General features: G+C 44.4%; 1 protein-coding gene across 1 annotated transcript in view; it reads right to left on the bottom strand.

The window, feature by feature from the left end:
- The window catches only part of arhgef18b (rho/rac guanine nucleotide exchange factor (GEF) 18b), a 49,387-nt gene that overhangs the window by 21,703 nt on the left and 3,289 nt on the right, over window positions 1-24,395 (bottom strand). The window contains exons 5-23 of the mRNA XM_083648181.1: window positions 24,349-24,395; window positions 23,602-23,776; window positions 13,526-13,590; window positions 11,600-11,642; window positions 9,638-9,833; window positions 8,828-8,934; window positions 6,595-6,735; window positions 5,865-6,115; window positions 5,541-5,666; window positions 5,235-5,352; window positions 4,833-5,087; window positions 4,512-4,588; window positions 3,620-3,798; window positions 3,083-3,156; window positions 2,564-2,749; window positions 2,181-2,324; window positions 1,681-1,799; window positions 916-987; window positions 683-730 (exon numbers count right to left, since the gene is read on the bottom strand). The exon at window positions 24,349-24,395 is cut by the window's right edge and continues 62 nt beyond it. Coding sequence (XP_083504307.1) covers window positions 683-730; window positions 916-987; window positions 1,681-1,799; window positions 2,181-2,324; window positions 2,564-2,749; window positions 3,083-3,156; window positions 3,620-3,798; window positions 4,512-4,588; window positions 4,833-5,087; window positions 5,235-5,352; window positions 5,541-5,666; window positions 5,865-6,115; window positions 6,595-6,735; window positions 8,828-8,934; window positions 9,638-9,833; window positions 11,600-11,642; window positions 13,526-13,590; window positions 23,602-23,776; window positions 24,349-24,395 — 2,423 coding nt within the window. The remainder of the gene's footprint in view (window positions 1-682; window positions 731-915; window positions 988-1,680; window positions 1,800-2,180; window positions 2,325-2,563; window positions 2,750-3,082; window positions 3,157-3,619; window positions 3,799-4,511; window positions 4,589-4,832; window positions 5,088-5,234; window positions 5,353-5,540; window positions 5,667-5,864; window positions 6,116-6,594; window positions 6,736-8,827; window positions 8,935-9,637; window positions 9,834-11,599; window positions 11,643-13,525; window positions 13,591-23,601; window positions 23,777-24,348) is intronic.

Genomic DNA, 24,395 nt, shown 5'->3' with positions numbered 1-24,395 from the left:
AACTTTACGACCTAACAGCTACGCCGGTTGCACCAAGACGGCTTAAGCCTTATTTTCACTACGACCAGGCGTAACTCCTATGCCTGGTCAGGAGGAGGCGTAGAGCCTGCCTTAACAGAGATCTCCGCGGAGACCTTTTTGACCGTCATCGTCATAACACCGCCAGTTCGCCGTCTTTGAAAGCACGACGTTAGATTATAACTAACTAGTTGTGTGGCTTAGCCTTCCAAAATGTTGCCCTTAGTTTTTTAGAATTTAATACATAGAATTGGGAACGTTACATTCAATTTCATTCAGACTGTCTTTCTGGCTCAATCGTCGCCATTTTTCCCCCGGAGAGAGGGAGGGTGGGAGGAAGGAGGGTGTTTTACAGTAGTGGCTGAGAGAGCGTAGTGGCACAGTGCTCCAAGCAGGTCGCGAGGCACATTTTTTGCAACATCATCCAATCAGGGTGCATTCCCTGGCAATTCACATGGACGCGCATTGCTACGACCAGCATAGTTAAGACCAGACATAAGCCGTGTTGGTGCAACAGGCGTAAGTCCATGGTCTTAACTAAGACCGACGTAGGAGTTACGACCAGGCATAGTAAGACCCCTCCTAAGTGTGAAAAAGTGTCTGTGCCACTGATTATCACATGGGAACAAAGCACAGATTGGAGGCAGTGAAGGAGGAGCGTTACCTGTAGGCTGTAGAGCCTCTGAGACAGCATCAGCACCCTGTCAAAGAACTGGAGGGAGACATACAAGGTCATTGTAATCAAACAAACACCAGCACCAGCAACACAATTTCAGCATTTGAGTGGATTAGCAGGCTACGGATGGATGACAACTGTAAACTGAGCTAGTGCTGCAGAGGATATCAAATGCAGTCATTGTGTAACACGGGGTGACGGAGCAGAGAGCAGGCGCTAACCTCGGCCTCGGGGAAGGAGTTGGACCATATGCGGTTCCAGCTGGCGGGGGGAGAGCAGCAGCTCTCATCAACCTGAGCAACACAGTCACACACACACACACACAACAAGTCATATCGATGCAAAAGCCACACAAACACACTGGTTACAATATAGCAGTGAGTGATGTTGTTGACTGCTATATGGGATCAGTCAGGTCCAATTGAAGCTGAGCCTATGAGAAATCCCATAATAGGGTTTGCTTGTCCCACATTGCTCATTGTAGACAGCATGTCATTACATTTTGTTTGCCTGATGGTTTTTAAAGAGACACTACACCGAAAAAAACAATGCTGATTTATTTTTGCACATAATCGCACACATTTTTTGCAGGCATTCATTTAGTTTGACAGTTAGAGGTGATTTGAGGTCAGTTGTGGACCAGTGATGTGTGTGAAATGATGTGCAAAATAAATCAGCATTGTTTTTTTTGCTGGAGTTCACCTTTAAGGATCAGAATTTGTTGGAAGGTATAACAATGATCAGAGCAAATTGTTTCATTAAGGCTTCATCTATTTATAAACAAATACAGTTTGCTAAGAAAGCAGGGTTGGAGTCAACATGAGGACATGGAAACTTTCCAGATTACTTGGTCTGGCTATTACTATTTACAGGAAATAACACTGTGACCGAGCCCATGGTGTGTGTGTGTGTGTGTGTGTGTGTGTGTGTGTGTGTGTGAGCCCATGGTGTGTGTGTGTGCCCGCGTGCGTGTGTTGCTCCCCTACCGTCTGCTCCAGGGTGTGGCTGCCACAGAGGTCTTTGAGCTGCGGGTCAGAGCTGGCTCTCTGGCTTCTGTCTCTGCTCCGAGCCTCGCCAGAAAAGTTCTTCTTCTTCACACTGCCATCTGGCACAGGCACACCAATGCACGCCCATACACACATGTAGAAATACAGACACACAAACGCAACAAACCAACAGAAATATATACAAACATCAATAAAGAGACAGAACCACAGAAACAACATGCATACACATGAAACTGCACCTATATGCCAGCTGTCTTGAATTGCTGTGCTTTGTTATGAGCTACACATGTATTAGCTTATCAACTAAGTAATCAATTAACTCAAACACTCAAACCAACCAATTTAATCCAAGGAACCAGCAGTCTTTGCCAAATCTGTCCAATTTATTCACATCGTCAAATAGTATGGGCCATAGAAATACAAGCGCAAACTCCGTTAGATGGTAGACTTCCTCAGAGCGTGGAGTGTGCTGCACTCACTCTTGAGGATGGTGGGGCTGCTGTCGTAGCCCCCGAAGGTGTCTGCTCTCCTGGGCAGAAGCCCGGAGCCGCTCCCCTCCCCTGGCCGCGGGGCTGGAGCCTCCTCCCTCACTCCGGACTGCAGCAGGTTCTGGAGGTTCTCCACTGGGGAGGGAAGGCGAGGGTAGGTCAACAACTGGGACAGAGTGGACAGCTCAAAGGAATAGTAGTAAATTCAACAATGCTGATATGTATTAATTCATTTGAGATCTGCAGGAAGGAGGGAATGCACACACATAAAGTAGACACTCAAACACACGTATGTAAAATTCACACAATTTCATGGTGTCATCTCTGGCTGTATCTCGACATGTGTTGTCTGGTGTTGCGGAGCTCTGCCGTACCCTCAGTGATGGCTCCTTTGAGCAAAGTCTCCCCCTGCTGGAGATCAGAGGCGTCTCCTCTGAGCAGCAGTCTGGAACGAGAAGCCGTGTCCTCCAGACCCGCCACTGACTCGGCCATGTCTGCAAACAGCTGCAGCTTCTCAGTCAGAGCCTGGACGATCACCGCGTCCTTGTGGCACAGACGCTCTGGAAGACAATAAGGAAAAGGATCCTTAAACAGTGGATCAGGGTCCAAATTGTGTCAAAAGCTTACCTCTGCTACATCCCTACTTTAGCTGCTATTCGTTAAGTGCCTGGCCTCTAAAAGAAGAAAATGTATTTCTCATGTGGGTCCCTAACTGAAAAAGTTTAAGAACCCATGGGATAAGATAAAGTGGTAGAAATGAAACTCAAAGCAACCTGTAACACTTTTAGGATTAACATGGTACATGTGCACCCCCTAGTTGTGTTAAGAAGTTATTTTCCAGGGCAATTCCTTTACTGTCTGTGGATGTTCACTGTCAAGTTGTCTGCAGTTACCTTGAAACTCTTTTAACCTGGCAGCTCGCGCCTCTTCCTCCTCACTGAACAGCCTCTCTTCTGTATGTGGACAACTAGGGAATGAAAGAGAAAGAGGCAGGTTGGGGCGGCAGAGAGATACTTTTCAGACAGTTTTCAGTTTTAAAATTCCATGCTTTCTCCACAGCTTCAAATATCTTCCTGGCTATATTTGAAGATTCTAGTCAGTGTTCAATATGATCCACATTGACAGTGATACTGCATCACTCCATTACTGAAGATTGTTATTCACAAGAAATATCACAGTGAAATTAGAGTGGGTTTACATCTGTAATAATATGCATACTACAACTGAACAGAAATATTTCCCACACATTCCAAGACCTGGAAATTATTAATTTCACTTTCCATACTTTTCATGACATTCAGACCTGCATAGGGATCGTGGATGAGAGCATGTAAGAGTGCTGTGTGAGTAATAAATGGAGGTGTAACCAGGAGAGCAGGCGTGTGCCCCCTCAAACACAGAATCTCCCCCCTTGGAGGAAGTGCAGCTACCTCTCAACAGCTTGTCGTATGTTGGTAATCCAGGTGTTTCGCTCTTCCTTGGAGGCGGTGTGAATCTCGTACATCTCCGGCTCATTGGAGGAGGCGCAGATGAGGAACATGGCCTTCTCTTCATGGGCCACCTCCCTGACAATCAGCTTCTGGAGAGAGATCACCGACGGTTTGTTGTCCTGGGAGGGAGAGGAAGGGGGGAAAGGGACAGAATTAGACAGAAGACATGCTTTCTGATTAATTTGGGGTTAAAAAAAACCCTGATGAAACTACATTAAAAGCAGAGAGTGGCCGTGGATTACTTTGTTTATTTGCACATACGGTATATATAAACTGAGTTACTGACTAAATCAAACGTATAACAGTGACAATTCTCATCCCATGTACACCTATACTAAGTGTGCATAATTCAAATACTCTACGTCAGTGTTCTCAACGTGGGGTCCGAGACCCATCAGTGGTCCTTGAGAGGGTTCCAGGTGGTCCCAGGTGGTCCCCAAATTGATAAATTGTTAAAATTCAACATTATTTCATTTACAAGAAGTTAACACAATTAGAGAATGTAATGAGTGTTTTGGCCATAGATTCACTGGTATCTCTCTGCCTACAATAAATACAGATTGTCAAGGAATTTTAAAATTGTCAGATTTGGGTCCACTAGAAAAAAAAGAAAAAAGAAAGAAATATATATATATATATATATTTATATTTATATATATATATATATATATATATATATATATATATATAAAATGGGGGTCGGTGGCCCTCATGTGGACTAAGTTAGGGGTCCTTGATATGAAAAAGGTTGAGAATCACTGATTTATGCTACACACTGTTTTGTGACAGCTCATGATGACACTGACAGACAGATGAAAGATAAGCCACTCACCACTGTAGAAAAGACATATCGCTGGTCCTTCTCTTGTAGCAAGAGTAACACATCTGACAGCAGCACTGCAAGAATATCTGGAAGGACAGAAAGCAGAAATGACATTTCTAGACTTCGGTCTGCAAACTGGGAAAAAGGTACCGGTAGATGAAAACAAGTGGCACATAATGGCACGTGATGCTTTCATGTACAACTAGAATTTTGTCTGTGTTAATTGATTCCAAAACCAGGTAGAGAGGACTGGCACATGCTAAATATGTCTTCATTTGATTTCCTCGTCGCACTATTAACAGTACAGTAATTAAGTATTGTGGCAGGTACCCTTGAGTCTGCCAGAGGCGGCTTTCCAGTTGACCGTTCCCTCGCGCAGCAGCCGTCTCCGGCCCTGTGCCAGGTCCTCCCTGCGGAACACTCGGTCATCTTTGATTTTGCCCAGTGCCTTTGGCTCCATCTTGTTGTAAATGTCTCGGAGTCGCGAGGCCTTCTCATGGAGGTTGACGAGTTGGTCCACCTTGACGATGCAGTCTTTGATGAGACCCAGCCCGCGTGTCAGCTCCTCGTGCTCCTCTGTACCCGCTGGAGGCAAAACAAAACAAAACAAAAATCAAAGATCAAGTCTCACTGATTCCACCATACAACTACGTCTGTAGTTATTACTCAATATGAGCAACCTATTCTTCTCTGGTCGTTATGATCCATTCAGGAGCCTGTCACATGCATTACCTTCAGTGTTCTGTAGGATGCGCTCTACTAGTACTGGGTACTTGGTAATGCGCTGCGTCACCAGCAGAATACACTCGGTCACTCCTAACCTCCGCACAATGGACAGGTTGTTGATTTTCTGAAAGGAAAAAGGCTTAATTTAGAACACCCTTTTTTCAAATAAACTTACTGCACAGCAAGTGTCGGTCAGATCTTAAATGGATTCATAAATACCGCGCTACAAACTGACACACCATGGATTTAGTCTCAGAAAAAGAAAAAAAAAACATTACAAAAAAACCGCAGAAGAATGCTACTCAGTCTCACCCGTATGAGGTTCTGGAACTTCTTGTTGTTTTGCAGCTGCTCTTTGTAGTAGCTGACGGCCTCAGTGTGGTGACTGCAGAAATCTCCATAGCTCTCCTTCATCCTCTCTCCTATTTCACCTGAGAACTGGAGAGCAAAGGAAATGGTCATCACTGACACCCAGGCGGCTCACTGTCCCGCTTCAGCAACTGCATTACGTGTGTCTGCGTTTGCACGGCGTGGCGTGTGTGTATGCACATGTTGTGCATGTACAACATTGTTATATGATGTATGTAGTAAGCATGTGTGTGGATGTTTGTATGGATGTGTATCCCCTCCCCTCACCTGTGCAATGAGTATATCGGCCAGTCTGTGGATGGAGTAGTTCCTGTCGCTGGGCGAGGTGAGGTTCTCTCGCCGGCGCTCTTTGAGGCGGAACAGGAAATGTGTGTGGAGCTCCAGGAGGTTCTCCAGGCGGGGGAACAGACAGTCCAGCCTGCCCGAGTCCATCTGGAGGTTCTCCTTCAGCTCTCGGACGTACACACGCAGCATGATCTTCAGCGTCCGCACATGGTGCATCTCCGTCTGCATCAGCTCTGTGTTAAGGGACATAATGACAATAAGTTACGTTTTTATGCTCAGTGGTGTAAAGCGCGTGCATTGCACAAGCCAGTTCAAGTTCGAGACTGGCTGAATGAGGTTGAAATGATCTGGGGGCAAAATCTTAAATTCTACTTAGCTTTTTTGGGGGGGGTTAGGATTGGACCTCCAAAAATTAAGATTTAACATGTCTTCTCAATTTACACAAATCAAAAATCCAATTAAACAATACAATACAATACAATTAAACTAGGGTAAGGAGGACCTGCAAAGAAACCTGGCTTTGATGTCAGTGGAAAAGATTGGTGAGCAAGTAAGTCATTGGTCAAATTGTCTTTAAAATCAAGTAATCAACCAATGACAGCCAAGGCTTAACACCCTCCCTATACTCACACTGAGCATCTATCAAAGGCATTAAAAAAAACACTGGCCTCCACTGCAGCCAACTACTATGAAAGAAAGACATTAGCCTCACCATAGATCACATCCTGCCTCTTCACCATTTCTTTAGAGAGCTTCTTGACATACTGCTGGTCAACCTCCAAGCTCCACGACTCTGCTTCCAGATCCTGGGCATCTGAGTCCAGCTCAGCCCGCACCACTGCATAGTGAGCATCTGAGGGGAGGAGCCAAGACATCAACAACCTTCACACATTACACTGTTAAACTCTGACTGAGTGGTGGTGCCCCCTGTCCGTTAATATAAAACATGTATTGTAAAATAAAACAATAAAACAATAAAAAACAATGCCAGTCACTCTTTGTTTGGGGCCAGTGTTTAGTGCAATAATATCACATACTTCCCTGCAGGGAAATTCTCTTTTTGCTGGCCCCCTTCTACAGGAGGTTTCAGAGGTCAAGGTCAGTGACAGAACAGCGACCCCTGGAGATATCAAGGATTCGGTCTCTCAGGGACAGCTGAGCAGGGAACATTCAACCTACTGTAGATCGGCCGCAGAACCAAAGTGACAACTTTCAAACTGTCGCAAAGTGATTGTTGACTAAAAAAGACAACTAATTATAGTAAGTATGCCAGGTAGCTTAAGTCTGTGGATGACCAAAATGTAAACACTTTAACAGAATGGATCATCTACATTTTAGAGATACTAGAAGATGATTTTTAAGTGGTTTTTCTAACACATTTTCCGTTTCACATACTTTTAAGTTAATATTATTACGTTACAACCTTTTCCTTGACTGCAGATCGTTTATTTCTTGACTGTAGATTCAAAATCTTGGCAGGTTGAATATGATGTAGTGATAGGGTTCTAACAGCTGAAGACCATTCTTCAAAAAAATAATGAGGGTTTTTCTTTTTACTGTATGCAAAATGTTTAATGGCAGTGCAGTCTGCAACTACATGAAATGTGCAGTCATATGTGTAGCTTCACTGAACAACACAATTGGTCCATACTTTGTGTAAACTTTTCAAAACTTAAAATTTTATTTACATTTCATAATACTTCAGATTTTCTAGACCCGTATATGAACTCATGCCACATACAGAGCTGACCTGAAATCATAATAAGCAGTAGATAAATTAGAATAGAAAGATATCCAGCAAACTCTCATTTTAGCAATCATTACCACATAAAACAAAGTACTAGTGCGATAAAGTCGCAGGTCGCACTTGAAAATGAGATCTAGGTCTCAAGGTGATTCACCTGTATAAATAAAGGTTAAGAAGAAGAAGAAAGTGTAATTGTGCAATATCAGTGAAGTGCTTTGTATCAGATATCAGAAGGTGCTTCAAAAACAACACAGAGACTTTTCACTAGTTGGTCCCAGCTATCACCGGCACAGACTGTTCCTCTCAGTGAAGGCTGAAGGAACAAATGAGGTCTTAGCGTTCTTTGTTTTAGTCATACTGGAGTACTTCACCTCCAGGGGTGCTGTTCTGCAGCTGAACCGCTGATCTGATCTCAAAAAGAGAATTACCCAACAGGGACCCCTCAAGTATCACATTATTATTTATTAACAGACGATGTCTCTAATTGTAATTTGTTAATTAGAAAAGGGAATTTCTCATTGGTGCAATACGTCACTGTTTTGCACTCATCGTTAGTCATTCTGGATAAAGGGAGTCAGTTAAATGGTTGACGTGAATGCACTTCTCTCCGACATGCTCATTCTACAGTCACTGGAATATTAGCTGGGCGTGATGGCTGTGACCGTTGAACTCCTTTCGACATTGTCAGATTTGACGTTTCTGCAACACTCTTCTAATTCCTTCCTGGCGTACTGGTAAAGCGTCAGAGAAGGAAAATAAGGAAACGTGTCAGCATCTGTTGCTGAGTAGCACAGTGTTAGTGGCGCAATATCTCCTCCATGATAAGGGTGTGTCTGTACAAAACGCGCTGTTACGCAGCAGCAGCAGGGAAATAAGATGGCTTTGTCTGTGGTGAGCTGCTTCCCAGTAAGCCTGGCTCTCTCTCTCCCACACAGTCCAGCTTAATGAGACAGGGTGAGGTCACCTCTGACTCCCCAAAACACACTCTCCTCCCTGCCTCAAAGAAAACACCTTGAAGACAAAACAACCACTCTGCACCGTGGCAAATGTACAGATGATAGGCCTGGATGGTAGAAGCTGAAAACAGTATACTGTATATCAGTACTTCGAACCCGTAACAAATCAAATTCAAATCTCAAGACAATACAAAATAACGAGAGTGGAATTCTTTACTTCGGACCTGCGTCAGACCACTCACCTTCTACGATGATGGACTCGGTGGTGGAGGGAGCGAGGGACACGGCGTCTTCGTTGAAGCGTTTGAAGCGCAGGGCATCGGTCTCGTCCATCTCCCCTGGCAGGGACCTGAGGGAGGACATCATCAGGTCTTAATAATAGTTTTGAGGGGGTATTTGTTTGTGCCGTTTGCAACTTCTCTACTGGAAGTGAAAAAGGGACACTGATATTCAGAGTAGGGATGTTCATCAGTTATCGAAAATCGATAATTGATCGTTAAGGAATGGAATCGATCATGTGGAATTTTTATCGATTTTGTTATTATTAAAAAAATAAAAATAAAAAAAAATAAAAAAAATTGCGGACTAGGTTTGGGTGGAATTCGTTCCTCCTCGCCCCACTCCATTGCACAGCCGACTAACGTGAGGTGGAGCTTCATATAGTCTCTAGTTTTCTGGCTGGGCACGGGCCTTTGTGCCAACAAAACTGTTTTAAACATGGGGAACTCACACCGGCATGCGCCGGGGACAGCAGAGTGTTGGAGAGGAGACACATTAAAATAAAGAGTTCATTGAGGAGAACACGTTGTCTTTCGTATTTCCTGCCATAGGCATTCATTTTGTTAATTTTTTTTCCCTTTTTTTTAAATTATTAATATGATCGATAATCGATAATTGATCGTTAATTTTGCCCGATTTTCGATTATGGAAATTTTTCAAAATAAACCCCTAATTCAGAGGCAAACCTTTTAAAGCCAATTGGTAAGAAAGCGTACAAAAACAAAAACCTATTTCCAACTTGATAGCGGAGGGGAGATCCTGGTACTACTGACCCCGAGCTGCTGTGGTGATGGAGGCTGTGGCCGAGGCTGGAAGCGGCTGCGGTGGAGCTGGCGGCGGCGGGCTGAGCGCTTGGTCCCCGCGGAGTGAGGGTCATGCCTGGGGCGCGGGACAAACCTGGGGGGCCATCCACGGCCTGGGCTGAGGCTAGGCCGGAGTGCTCCCGCTCTCTGTCCCGCTCTCTAGGCACTGGGGAGGAAAGACGAGAGACAGATGAAGGGAAGGAATGAGAGGAAGAGGAGGAGGAGGAGGGACACAAGGAGAAAGGAGGAGAAGAGAGAGAGAAACGAGTAGATGGCCAGCGGAAAGGAGCGGAGGAGGAGGTGGAGGAGGAGAAGGATGAGGAGGCGGAGGTGGTGGAGGAGGAGGAGGAGCAGGAGATGGCGAGCGGCTGCTTGCTGGACTGCTGTCCCAGGTGGCCACGGTACTTCTTCGGCCAGGAGCGACGCAGGGATCCCAAGAAACGGCAGGTGATCAGGTCACGGTGCATCAACACTCGCACCCCCATACCCATCATTGGGGTGGAGGACGAAGGGGAGGCGGAGGACGAAGGGGAGGATGGTTTCGCAAACCTAGAGCGAGCTTTGTAGGCTTCCAGGGTTTGGCTACTGCCCTTGCTAACAGCTTGTTCCATCATAATAAGTCAAATATCAAAGTATGGTTCAATACTAGCAGTACTAGTATTAGTACTAATTGCTGTTCGAGTAGTCCCGATCTAAATACGTCTGCGATGGAGATGGAGTCAGGAGTTGTAGGCGATGCTGCGAGCCGGTCGCTGATGTAAACGAAGACGGCAGACCGCCTGGCTTTATACCCGCCCGCAGCGCTGGTGTCTGAGCTCATCTGGAAACTTCTGGAAACACGCATGCTCTTTACCTTTCTCTCGAACGTTCTGATTCTCCATCGTCACCTCCCTCTCATCCTTCTCTCAGTTCCTCCCGCTGCTCATCATGTCCCCCGACCCCCTACCTCTAGCCACTGATTGGCCACTGCAGCAATCAGGTGTGTGTGACAGGCCTCCAGCTAGGCAAGAGAGAATAACATCCGCTAGAGGAGATTAACTTAAGCTGCTGCAGCTCCAGCCACTACGGTCTCCTGTGGGTTGGATCACAAATGCAGCTGTGCAATTAAATAGGACCTGTTGAATGTTTCAGTTAACGCTGATTGCCAATTTCTAATAGTGACCACTTCTTAATGAAAGGAATGTGACAAATGTCTTTCAAAATAAAATGTGCACGTCTTATTTTATTTTTTATTCTATAATCAGTTAATTATTTACCACAGATAATTGCCCAGACTGATACATATTACACACGGATACATATGATACAGTATTGCATAAACTATATGTATCCCTGTTCTGCTGGGAATCGAACAAGGTCCAGAGTTCTTGAAAAGGAAAAAAGGTGAGTTATGTGAACGTCTAATTACCAGGTCTAATTATCACCTTTGACCACAGCCTGTTGGTGGCCAATCTCCTCCTCTGCTTGTCTCTACTTGTACAAAAGTAGAGACAGACAGACAGACAGACAGTCAGACAGACAGACAGACACACACACACACACACACACACACACACCAAACAAACATGTATGGACAACATAAAACACAGCAAGAGATGTGTACTCCATGATAAGCTCTCATCAGGGTTGATCAGGTGCAGAGACACTTTTCATCTGGCTAATCTTCTGCAAACCTCCAGAGAGGCAACCAGATCTCTCTAATTTGACACAAAGGGACCGGCAGCAGAATCACTGCACTCACCACAAGCCACATGTCCACCCAGCTATCCATCTTCCCTGCTTCCTCTTCCTTTACTCAATGACTGAGTGAGTGTGGTCACTGGTCAGTGGTATTCATTGGTGTGGGTGTGTGTGTGTGTGTGTGTGTGTGTGTGTGTGTGTGTGTGTGTGTGTGTGTGTGTGTGTGTGTGTGTGTGTGAGTGTGCAATTTACCAAGGCTAGGAGATCCTGAGACTGTCCTTTGTAGAGAATCTCTCTGTGTGGAGGAAAGAAAGAAAGAAATAATTTATTCGAGGGCATTCTCTCGAGCCCTTTATCAGCTGAGGGACAGATTATGAAATTACAGTACTTTTTTCTTTTTGATACTACTACAGTACTCACAAGGCTAAGGACTTTGCATCACAAGCAAACAACACCACCTCCAAAAGCAGACGCATGCGTGTGGACAGAGGCATATAATCCTCAATCGATTGTTTTTTTTGCTAAAAAATCCATTGACTGTGCTATTGATAAGACTGGCCATATGTGACAGCTAAATCCAAGTTTTAAATATACTTTGAAGCTATTGATATTTTGTTTACATTGGTTTACGCCGGTATATTTTAAGGGATCTGAAAGTCACAGATTTATGTTTCATGCATGTCCTACCTAGGGATGGGAACCGTTAAGGAATTAACGATACTACTACTACTACTACTACTACTACTACTCTTATCGGTACTGCTTATCGATCCGGTACTTTAACAGTACTCTTATCGGTTATTTTTGTTATTTTTTAAGAGAAAACGCCCCCGAGAAAAGTGGGACTGGGTTAGGTTCATTGTAGCTGCAGGTTTTAACCCCCAAAAAAGTTGCAAATCTTTGGGTGTGTTTTTATTATTCATTACAATCTCCAGCATTATTATAAGAATTAAAATCTCCTTCTACCACTGCCAATACCAACATTCAGTTAGAAAAAGCATATAAACAGTGGTGTAGTGGTAAATACAGAGGTGGGTAAACTATCTCAGAGTAGTAATCATAGATTGATACAGGTGATGATGTGAAAATAGGTGAGTAAATTCTCTGCCTCATTTCAAAGAGGTGGGTAAACTGTTTAGCCACCCTCCACTCTGCTCCTGAATACAAATATACAAATAAAGCAAGACACTATTTGCCTGCTGCCCTCGACCCATTATCACTCAAATCCCTACAGGTAAAGTGAATTTCTGAAGGACCTGAGATGATGATGCCCTGATGATTTATTTCAGATTGGATTTATGATTAACACACCCAATCAGCGGGATAATGTTTACTCTTAATCATCAACCATGTTCGCATAATTTACTTAACTCTGTGTGTGTGTGGGCGCTAGGCTGTTCGCTGACACAAGTTACACACCTGAGGAGGTGGACGGGGTAACCGGGGTACTGACAGATGAAGACTAGCTTGTGGAAAACCGTGCATTTCTCCATTTGTATTTGATGGACTAAGTGTTTAGACAGATTGCTCGTGTTTCCACGGTTACTAGCCAACGATTTGTTGCACTTGTGACAACGGGCATTGTCAGCATCGAATCTAGTGGAGTATAACCACACTTTTGATCGCTTCGTTCTCTCTTACTTTTCACTATGACTCATCTGAGACTCCCTGTTATTTGCACCTGCCTGCCTTCAGCGTGCGTGTGTGCATGTGTGTTTGTGTGTGTGTGTGTGTGTGTGTGCCCTGCCCCTCTCCTCTTCACTCAGACAGGCTGAGATGGAGAGAAAGTGAACAGAAGAGATTATCTCTTTTCTGGTTTGCAAATAGCTAAAAAAATAATAATCATGGTTTAGGCATGTCTTAGAGAGTCGGTGAGTTAAAATGTGCGAGATAATGTTTATGTAGCAATTATAAACAGGAATTCTATTTTCTTAATTTCTCCGGTACCGATAAGAGAACTGTTATTAACAGTTAATGTTAGAGCTTATTGATACTACGGTATCTACAAATTTAGTCCCGGGGGCCCCGTTTGATACCGGGTCTCGGTACCCATCCCTACCCTTCAAAAATCGTGCATAATATATACTCATAATAACTATACTCAACTTCCACAAAGGAAGTTTAAGTTAATAATACTTTTGGAGGCATCCGGGCGACTCCAGTGTGGTGTCTGTTTACCTTATTCTTGCTGCTGCACTCGCCCAGCAGAGACTTGCAGTTCTTGTGGACGTTCACAGCACAGTCTGAAACACAGCAGCACAGGACAGTCACTCACGCGCTGTAGTAGCCCCATGTCAGGGGTGACCAAGTCTCATCGCCAAATGAATAGCTCTGCGACTTGGTCACTAAGGTTACACTCCGTGATGTGAGGCACCGAGTGGTTAAAACCTTCTTAAGGCCCATTTATACTCCCATTTCATACGGAAATAAATGCGTCCGTTTCAAATGGTGTAATCGTCAAATGCCCACATACTTCCATGCGTCTTTCACGTTGGTATCGTGTTAAGTAATACATCCACCAGTGGGCAGTAGAGAGTCAGATGTGTGAGTGTGTGTGGTTCTGCTCCGTTTCATGCGTATCCGTAAGCTTTCAGAGGACGAACAGAAATATGCAGGAAATTAACGCAGATTACGGACAGAAGGCTCTGTCCGTCTCCGTCTCCATCTTTAACGTAGAGTATAATTGGGCCATTACCCGTTTCCGACGTCCGATCGCAGATTCGAAGATCTAATATTCCCCTTACGGAAGCCAGTAGTATGTCCGGCAGTGTTAAAATTATATTCCTGCATGAAACAACCGTTTAAAAGCAGTCTTTTGACGGCCTGCGCCGAATTTACAGCGCACCTGGGAAGCAAAACATGTCATGGAATACTCAAACTGCCAAGGTTCCTGTCGGCACTGGGTCGCCTCTCCTCTTCTGAATTCGGCACAGGCTGTCAAAAGACTGCTTTTAAACAGTTGTTTCATGCAGGAATATAATTTTAACACCCCTGGATATACTACTGGCTTCCGTAAGGGGAATATTAGATCTTCGAATCTGCGATCGGACGTCGGAAACAGGTAAGAAACGGTTTTAACCACTTGGTACCTCGCACTGGGGATGGTAACCTTATGTGACGCTGTCCCAGAGCCACCGGTGATGTGGGCGAGGAACAAATGGGCCTAACGCTGTAGCAGGACCTCAGAATATAGTAGGGAGGTCAGGAGCTCTCTCTCTCTCTCCCTCTCTTTCTCTCTCTCTCCTTCTCTCTCTACCTCTCTCTCTGCTTCTGTAGCTCTGTTTGTTCACCTGTCGTGAAAACAAAGCCACGACGAAGGGAAAAAACTGACGTCAGGTTTGGACAGAATGACATTTAGGCTGATGACCAGATACAAATCTGGGTTGTTTTGGAAAAACAAACATACAGCGGGTTAGCGGGTTCTCCTCTCCATGATCAGCTTCCATGCTAGCTAGGTGGACAAAACACTGGAAGAAACCAGACCAGTGTGCATCACAGACTGGCTACATACTGTATAAGGTAGGTAACACAAGCCTTTCTCCCTTGGGACTTGGCCGGCCAAACAAATCGTGTTATCACTATGCAAAGCCTGAACCCAGCCCAGCCCAGCCAGGCGAAGCCAGCTTCATGTTGAGGACTATAAACACATGGCCTTCTTCACAGAGCAGATACACTGTATGGAGATTGATCAGTGGATGAGTTGCCTGGTCTAATGCAGCAATTAAAGAGAAGCAGCCTTTATCTGGGTCACTCAATACTGGCTGTGTGCTTGAAGAAGGAAACCAGAGTAGCCTTGCCGTGTGGGTGGGTGGGTGTTTGTCCTCCTAACAGCTCATTAAATCACCCGCCTCTTTGCAATGCTGCGGTGCGCCCGCGTGTGTGTTTGTGTGTTTTTCCATACATTAAAGTTTAAACATAGCACTGCACATGGCTGTAGCGTGATTGTCTGCCTCTCCAGGTTGCATGGCTGGCTGGCTTGTTCACAATGGTGGAGCGCCTCTGAATACAATACAATGTAAACAACATGGCCAACGCTAGCAGCTTCCACTAACTGCTGCGCGCTGTCTACTGTTAAAGCTTCCTATTGGCCCCTCCCCTCCCTTTTCCAATTCTCTACGCTTCATGTGTGAGCCAAAGGGCACCAGCACAAAAAAAACACACAATTCTTCCTCTATGGTAAAAGCAGGAAGTGGAGATGGATTATAATCTTTGTGTGCATGTGTGGGTGAAGGTAGTAGGCTATTAATTATTAAGATTAATAATATTATTTTGGGGGCGGCTGTAGCTCAGGAGGTAGAGCGGGTCGTCCACTAAACGCTTTGGATAAAAGAGGTTGGTGGTTCGATCCCCGCCTTCTCCAGCCTGCATGTCGAAGTGTCCCCTCGGGCAAGATACTGAACTCCAAATTGCCCCCAATGGCTGAGCCAGTACCCTGCGTATATAGATTCAGTTTCTGATTTATTTTTCCATGTCACTCTTTGGCTTGGGCTCAGCGAGCCTACAGTGCACCACACTAAACTCCTTACATTTAGTCTGTGCTTCATAGACCAACTGAAAGCCCATTCTATTTAGCATTAGCAAACTGCAGGCACTCTGCTACTTCTCATGCAGATATATAGACGCAGATATAGACACTGCCAAAAAGCACAAATCTACCCTGAAGGCAAATAATGAACACGAAGCAACACTTTTTGAAATCTTACTCCTTTGGATCAGTTTGCTATTTATCTTCATGATAGTACAATATTGTTTTTGCTCAGTGATACACATTTCTTCTTTGCAAATGCCAGAGAAAAGATTGTTGTTGTTTTTTCACCTTAAGGAGGACGGGCACTGAAGCAGTCAGTAAGCCAGCCAGCTCGTCAGCAGTCAAGCAGCCAGATCCAGAGGTCATTTTCCACCTCGCTCCAACTAACGTGCGAGATTCCACTTTCTCTGCCAGGCGGGCTCAATCAGACAAAAGAGGGAAAAAGGCGCACAAAAGGCCTTCAATGTCTAATCAAGTCTGTCAGGCCAGCACATCTTCATCAAAGAGCGAGCACACTGATTGGACACGGTTGGGGAAAGTCTTGTGACAAAGTTAGCCAAAGTCACATGGAGTCATCGGTGAAGAAAAGAAAGCAAAACCAGGCTACTACTGTGAGAGGAATGTGTGTGTGTCTCATGGCTAATCATTCAGACGTCCTGCTCGATGAAATGAAATGAAGCAAAACAAGAACACCGTGTTCACTGATAGTAGCAGTGCATCTCAGCACTGACTCACTGTGGCTACGCTGGTGGCAAAGTGTGTGATGATACTAAGGAGAAAACAGACCAAGGTTGCAGCAGATGGCCACCCATGGCCAATAATATAACAAAGTATAATGTCGTGCCGTGCACACAGGAGGACGTGTGTATTTCACATAAGAACACTTTGGAAATACGGTCGAGAGCGCTTCCAATGCGCACAAAACACAGCGCATGGGGCGTTTTTTGTGTTTTGTTTTTCCCTGCCATCGTGTGCAATACAGTTCAGGACGCAACGATCACACGTGACAGAGCTAGTTTTGTCTGTTTGATGTTGTTGATTGTTCGCACTGTAAACAAGAAAGTTAGATTATTGGCAATTCTGGCACATGTTAAACTTTTTTCAGCTTGAGACGCCCAGAGCGCTCCGCCAAAAAACCCTAGCCGCCAAGAGCTCTTAAATGCCAGGTGCGATCCTTGAAAGAGGAGCGCTCCGAGCGCGTCCTTACCATGGAGAATGAATTGCAGAAAGGCGCTGGCTTCTCAAATACACATGTCCTGTATGCACGGCACCTAACGGAGTTTTAACTTGAATTCACACCCAGTTTGAATGAGCTGTCAAGTGGACCTAGTAGTGGGAGATCCTAGACCAGCTCTCCTACTATTAACAGTGTGATAAATTTCCAGACAGGACCGGTCAGTGTTGTGGTTTGGAGCTGATGCACAAGGCAGTCGGCCCCCATCAACACAGCACCACACCTACCCTGCATCTGACTGATGGATACCAGACCACACAGGAGCAGTGTGAAGTGTACAGTACACCAGTGAGTGACTCAATGAACTGTGGGGGGAAACAGAGCCTCACTTCACCCTTGTGATTAACAGAATGATAGGGTGTGCATTGTTTTCTCTGCTTGTCCTGTGGGAGAAATGGAGAGTAAGCTGCAGGTTGCTCTGACAGAATGGCCAACTATCCCAGTTCACATGCATTAGACCAGATGTATATCACAACAGGATCGGGTTTTTTTCTGATCCCCTCCCCCATTTTCTCCTCAATTGTACATGGCCAATTTCCCCCCTGCTGCCCCGGCCGCTGCTCCACCCTCTGCCGATCTGGGGAGAGCCGTAGACTAGCACCATGCTTCCTCCGACACATGCGCAGTTGCCAGCCACTTCTTTTCACCTGATAGTGGGGAGCTTCACCGGCAGGACGTAGCACGTGGGAGGATCACGCTATTCCCGCCAGTTCCCTTCCACCACCCCAAACAGGCGGGAATGACAACAAGATAGGTTTAAAACAAGGCATTAATCTTATAGGTAGCCTAATAATCATAAGCATTATAATCTCTGATATAGTGAAAATTTAAAAGAATGTATTCATTAATTCCATTCTACAACAACATCTTATAATATCAAAAGCAAGTTAAAATCACCTGACATATCAGTGCTGTTCCTTCCCTGATGAAAAACATGTTCTTCTGGCTTATGTTATCTTACTGGAAGAGACTGAAACCATCAGAGAACCTGATAGCAAAGCAAAGGGTGGGTTCTTCCAGGGAAAACACTCTCAAGTTACCTCATTATAAGCAGAGATACTTTCTGGCTTTTTTCTGACTGTTAATATAAATCAGTGTTTCCCAAACTATGGGTCGGACTCGGGACCCAATTTGGGTCGCGGACATACATACATGTGTCCTCTTCAAACCTCTTATTCTTAAAACTAGGTTACCGGTAAGACCACCCTGTCGGTCTGAGAGAGAGAGCAGTTGGCCCTAATTCACTGCGACAATATGGGACAAAAACAGCAACAGTTGGGGTAAACTCTGAATCAGCCAGTATATGACATCATCCAGCCAGTATATGACATCATCCAGTGAAATGTGAGAACTTGGGGCTTAGGGAGCTGTTTACTGAATGGGCCAAAACATGATCGCCATCACAGGCCAGTAGCGTATACAAAATATTGGTCGGTGTTTTGAGGCAGACACATATCTCAACCAAAATAAATGCTTAAATTCCCATTTAAAAAAAATCACATCTAATATAAGAGCAATGTTTTATATATTCAATCTACTTTATTTCCCTCTGTTGATGGGCCATTTTCACAACAGCCATTTTGTGCCTAAAGGGCAGGGTAAACACAGGTGCAACCAAAACTTTAATGATGGCCCAGCACTGGAACACCTAAATGGATTGTAACCTGGAAACCCTCATTAATATTTTGATTGCACCTGTGTTTACACTGCCTTAGACACAATGTGGCTGCTGTGAAAACGGCTCATTAAGCCCCTTGATGGAGCAGCCTGTTTGTCTGTCCTAAAAGCTAAAATCTTATCAGATGGGGACCCTGGAACAAAATCTTATCAAATGGGGGTCTGTGGTCTAATTTGTGTCAGTTTAGGGGTCCTTGACATGAAACAGGTTGAGAACAACTGATCTAACCAGTGCACAGTCAGGCAAAAGGACAGTCAGGCAAATCGTATAAAATAGTAAGACAGCTATGCAGGCAATAAAGATGGGGACTCTACTGCGAGGCAGTCAGTGCAGACAGAGAAGCAGACCCCAAATCATGTATAGGCAGACACCCAGAGACTGAGAGGCAGGCAGGCATGTTGCAAGGCAAATCAGTGATGCATGGAGAAGTGGTGTGCTAACAGGGTCAGGTACGTGGGTGAGACCCAGTCACTGGAGTGGGCTGCTATGCACTGGCAGACCTGCCAAGCACAATTAGCACCATGTGACCCAGTCTGAGAGCTCAGAACAGAGGTGAAGAGAGACAGGCCGAATGGTATGAACAACTGACCTTCACCAAGGGCATTCCTACTGCCTAATGCTTTTATAGTGGTAACAAGTGGGCATTGCCTGCCCTGCCCAGCCGGAGAACATCAAAAGTTTGACATTTAAGTTAACAAAGTCTCATTTTTTGCAGTAGGGGAGCCAGCCTTGGTTGGCACACTTTTTTCTCTCTGCCATATTTCTCTTGCACAATTTATGTTAACTATTCTAACCAGTAGCAAACGAAATGGTTCAGCTGCAAATAAACCAAGTTTAAAGTCCACAACGGGTTTCTAAAATTAAAAGATTCATGATCAGTCATGTTGTGCAATTTTGCCAACCAGCCCCAATGTTGGCACACATTATGGAATTGGTTGGCATAGTAAGCAACCAATAGCATCCGACAGAAACAACAATAGCTCGAATTATAATAACGAATTCAGTTGGACCAGGTCCACGTTAGTAATAGTAGTAGCTTACATATAAGCTAGTAGTCACAAAACTACTAACATGTTAGCGTTTGTTGTAGGCTAACCTAAACTTAGCGTTAGCTAACGTTGCTCTTTGAGAGAACAGCTAAGTTTTGCTAAAGATAAACAGTTTTTACTGCCGAATATTTAACAGTGTTTGGATTTCCTTTATTGGTCGTCTAGACTAGAGCCAGCTGACCACACAGCCTGTTAGTTTGGTTTAACGTTAGCTAGTTACTTGACTTGGCTAACGTTAGCAATCACCTGTTGAGCTATAAAGAATTGAAGTGACTTTGCTAGCTAACCAGCAGCAAAGACAGACTATTGAAAAAGTAACCTGAAGAGCGGAATGAGTCATGCAGAGATAACATAATACATAACGTTATTGGGAATATCTTCTTCACCTCTAAGTAACGTTATATAACATTAACTATGAAAGATACTTAAAAGGTAACTAGCGTTAGCTACCTAACCTTGTTTTGTTTAGACAAGCGGGTGTAATATTAAACTAGCACGCAGGCTAACAAGCTAACTGGCTAGCAAACATTAACGACTGTAAAGGGGACCTAATTGGGCCAATTAATGTTACTAATAAATCCCACTAAAATAGTTGGCTTTCCACTTGCCAGCAAACGAACATAAACATGGCATTATAACAATACCAAAGTAGCAAAGTGCAAGGAATGATCTGCTAACATCAACTGTTCGCATTAGCTGGCTACCTAGCGGCCAGGATGTCTGAAAAGTCCATTGAACGAAACAACGGGAGTTATCCACCTGATCCCGCTTGAGAATAACATTAGCTACTGCTTACCGTTTCAGTAAGACCCAGTATGATTGTCTTAATCAGTGGTATCCAAAATGAGATATGGTCTGTCCATAAGCCAGACAAATCAGTGCAGCCACTGAGATCAATACAAGCAAGTATTCCACACTCTTCGTTTTGTCCAGTGTGTGTCCTCCTCTCCACTGGGAACAATCTCTGGCATACAAACGACGCATTCCACAGGCTGATTCTAGGCTGATTCCCCCCAGGGCTTGGTTCAAATTAAAGGGACACTCACTTGTTTTCTCATGCCTACATATAATAACAATAACACAAAATGTAATGTCAGAATTTTAGAATTTATTCACAAGTTCATCATTTTCAACAGCCGTGTTTGATGAATGATGAATTGTCAGAGTGAGAGGGAGGGAGTCTGTTTTTCTCACTGGTCACTGGTTACTGTTAAATCAGTCTTATGCGTGGTGGTGCCTTGTACCTTTTGAAATATGCCAGAACAACCTTGTTTAATAAGCACACCAATCAAAACATTCATACATTATATATTCCCCTTGCCAGACTGCAAGAATTATGACTGTTGTGAATCTGGAGATATTACAGCTTTTTTTCTCCCACAGAACTGAGGGAGCTACAGGTAGGTTCAATCATGTTTGTGTGACATAATGAAGTAGAAACACAGAATGAATAAGTTCTCCTTTTCCTTACCCTGTTGAAAGTAAACAATGATTTGAAAACTGCCTCCCTGACCTTCATCCACTGCCTACAATTTACCAAATGGAACTAATAGTGAGAATAGTTGTGTTGTTGTTGTTGTTGTTGTCCTTGTTCTTTGTTGGAAAGGTGATATGAAATAGATACTGAAACCAGAGTTCCTCATGACATAGAGTATCCTTCTGTTTACAGACAGCAGTCTCTGAGGAGGATTCCCCTGCTGCAGACCATGTGGTCTACGGGAAGAAGTCTCTGGATTATAATAATGTCAGCAGATGTGTGACAGAAGCAGCTGACCAGACCTGAGTCTGACTGTATGAGGTGCATGTATATTACAGAAAAAGGCCTGTTTTGTTTCAAATGCATTAAAATCACATGCTCAGATGGACAAACCACAATCATACACTTCACTCCACCCCCCCCCCCCCCCCCCCCGAACAATGCAGAGTCTGCCTTTAACTATAGTAAGTGCAGCATATATCTTCAAGAAGAATGGTATTTTAATTTTAACTATAGATCCAGGAAAAGCTTTTCAATAACAAAATATCAACAAAATAATAATTCTTGCTGTTGTTGTTTTTTGTTGTTTGTGTGTGTGTGTGGGGGGGGGGGGGGGGAGGTTATGGATCTTGGCCAAGTAATTACAATATAGTTAAACTCATAAATAAACTGTAAAATAAATTGTAAATGTGCTTTAAAAATAATTTTACATGTCTATCACATTTTCCCACCACTCTTAGTTTTTAAGAAAACTATCTGACCAAACATAATCTCTCAAATTGTATACAGGCACAATCATGTGCGTGTATTACGTAAAAGCTGTAGTAAGAGTAATACTAAATAACGGAAGGGGAAGTCTAACGGTTTTTATGTGAATGCCTTGGTTCCCTCTTGATCAGAAGAGGTTTCTTGGCAGGTCAACCAAAGTCAGTTTCAGCCAGAGGTAAACACGAACATTACACCCTTTTGATCGCTTCATTGATCAATACTTACTATTAGGCCTACTAACCCTAACAACAACAACAACAACAAACAATATACAATACCAATAGCTACTTATGTGAGAAGCAATTTTAATAATTTACCTATGAGAGATAGGTAAATTATTATTCCTAGTTTGTCGTGCAGACTATTCCCGGATCAGTGTTTTCCCACTGTACCCTACTCATCACTGCCTGCACTAAACACACAGGGCTGTTTCATGTGTCTCTCATCATCACATACTGTAGTGCTTATCAGCCAGGCTGCAGGCTGCACGGGAGGGAGTGGTGTAAGTGCGACAGAAGGAGGTGTTGAAATGTCCTGTACAGGTCTGCTTCACGAATGGATGCAGCAGAGTGTTGCTGCTCCCACATATAAAGTGCTTTCTCAATGTAAAAGCTGCTCCAACAGGCACAAGGACATCAGAAGAGCAAAGACTAAAGTGTACTGTGTGCACTGGTAACAACAACTGTCAGAACTGAAGATGGTGCTAAAACAGTCGTTAACCAAATCTAAACAGGGCTGGAGGTTAGGATCTACAGCAGATGCTGCTGGCTGCACCAATCAAACACTGTGAAGAATGCAGAGCCGCGAGCTGTGGGCAAGTTCAGCGTGGATAAAGAGTCAAGACTGGCGCTTTAGGTCAAAGTTCAAATGCCGTTTATGTAAAGAGGACCTGAAAGGGAACAGCGTCTTCTTTTCCGGAGAGAGACAGAGAGAGACAGAGAGAGAGAGAGAGTGAGAGGAGCAGAAGAAAAGTCAAATTGAATATAGGGCCAGTGCCTGCTGTGAGATCACATCCACAGTTATGACATACTGTAGTTGTGAAGAGGAAGTGAAAATGTACTTGCTGTCTAGAGACTATTGTAGGCGTTGTATTGTCATACAATTATGTCAACAAGTATATTAAGATTGCACAAGGTCAGACTCGGAAATGAAACTCAGGTATTACATGTACCGCCGGTGAGGAAGAATACCGTATTTGGGTGTTCTCTGATGAAACAATGAGCTACAGTCAGTGTGACTGTGTGTGTGTGTGTGTGTGTGTGTGTGTCTGTGTGTGTGTGTGTGTGTGTGTACGAGTAGCTCTGTCTGTTTGTCTGTGTGGTCGAGTAAGCGTTGTGCTCTGAGCGAGTGAGGCAGCATGCATGTGTAAAGCTGGCAGCCACAGGAGAGTCGGTGTGTGAGTTGCGACACCTGTGCCAGGGTGCGAGCATATTTATACAGTCCATGGGTGCAAACGAGAAAAACAAGCGTGGGGGAGCGAGAGCGGGCAAGCGAGCGTGTGTGTCTGCGTGGTTACTCACTCATGCACTGCAGCCCATGCTTTCTCTGCAGGGTCTTGGTGCACAGTGAGCAGGTGGCACAGCTGGAGAAGTCGCCAGGCACAAACTGATGCCCGTTGCTGCTGCGGCGGCGGCACACTTTCTCTCTGTCTCGGGTCTCCCTCTCCTTCTCCCTCCACTTCTCTCGGTTCTTACCCTGCAAAGATCAAGCAAACAGACGGGGGGTGTTTGCGTTTGTATGCAGAAGTATGCGCTCTCTTTCAGCGCAGCACATATCGCATGGCATAACTGTATCTGTATCAGAGGCAGGGTGTGTAACAGGGTTTGTGTAAGGAGATTAGTGTGCACGTGCAACAACGTGGATGCCAGTGCGAACTGTTTACACTCAGGGATTTTGCCCTTGTGATATTAGGAAACCGAACAATTCAAATCACTGTTTGTGCATTGTATCTTAAAATGTGATGGAACATTTTGCCCCGTGGTTCTTATTTCTTAGCTCTTGAAGAAATTTAATTAGCTATGTTGTGCCAAAAAAAAAAGTGATTAGCTGCCAAAATTGATTGCCAATCATCATCAACATTGATTGGCAATCACTTTTTTGTCAGCAAATCACTTTTTGTCAGACAATCACTTTTTGGCAGATAATCACTTTTTGGCACAACAAGGCAGGCAGCCCATCTTATGCCAGACCCATCTTATGCAACTCAGGAAGCATGGTGTTTCCCTGCGAGACACCGTCAGTGAGAAAGTGCACCAGTTTATATGTACCTTGTCTTTATTGAAGGAGCCAGTCATCCTGTTCCTCAGAGAGCTCA

This window comes from Poromitra crassiceps (assembly GCF_964638095.1).
Source record: "Poromitra crassiceps genome assembly, chromosome: 12".
NCBI lineage: Eukaryota > Metazoa > Chordata > Actinopteri > Beryciformes > Melamphaidae > Poromitra > Poromitra crassiceps.
Note: the sequence above shows the minus strand (reverse complement) of the source record. Positions and strands in the feature narration are given on the sequence as shown.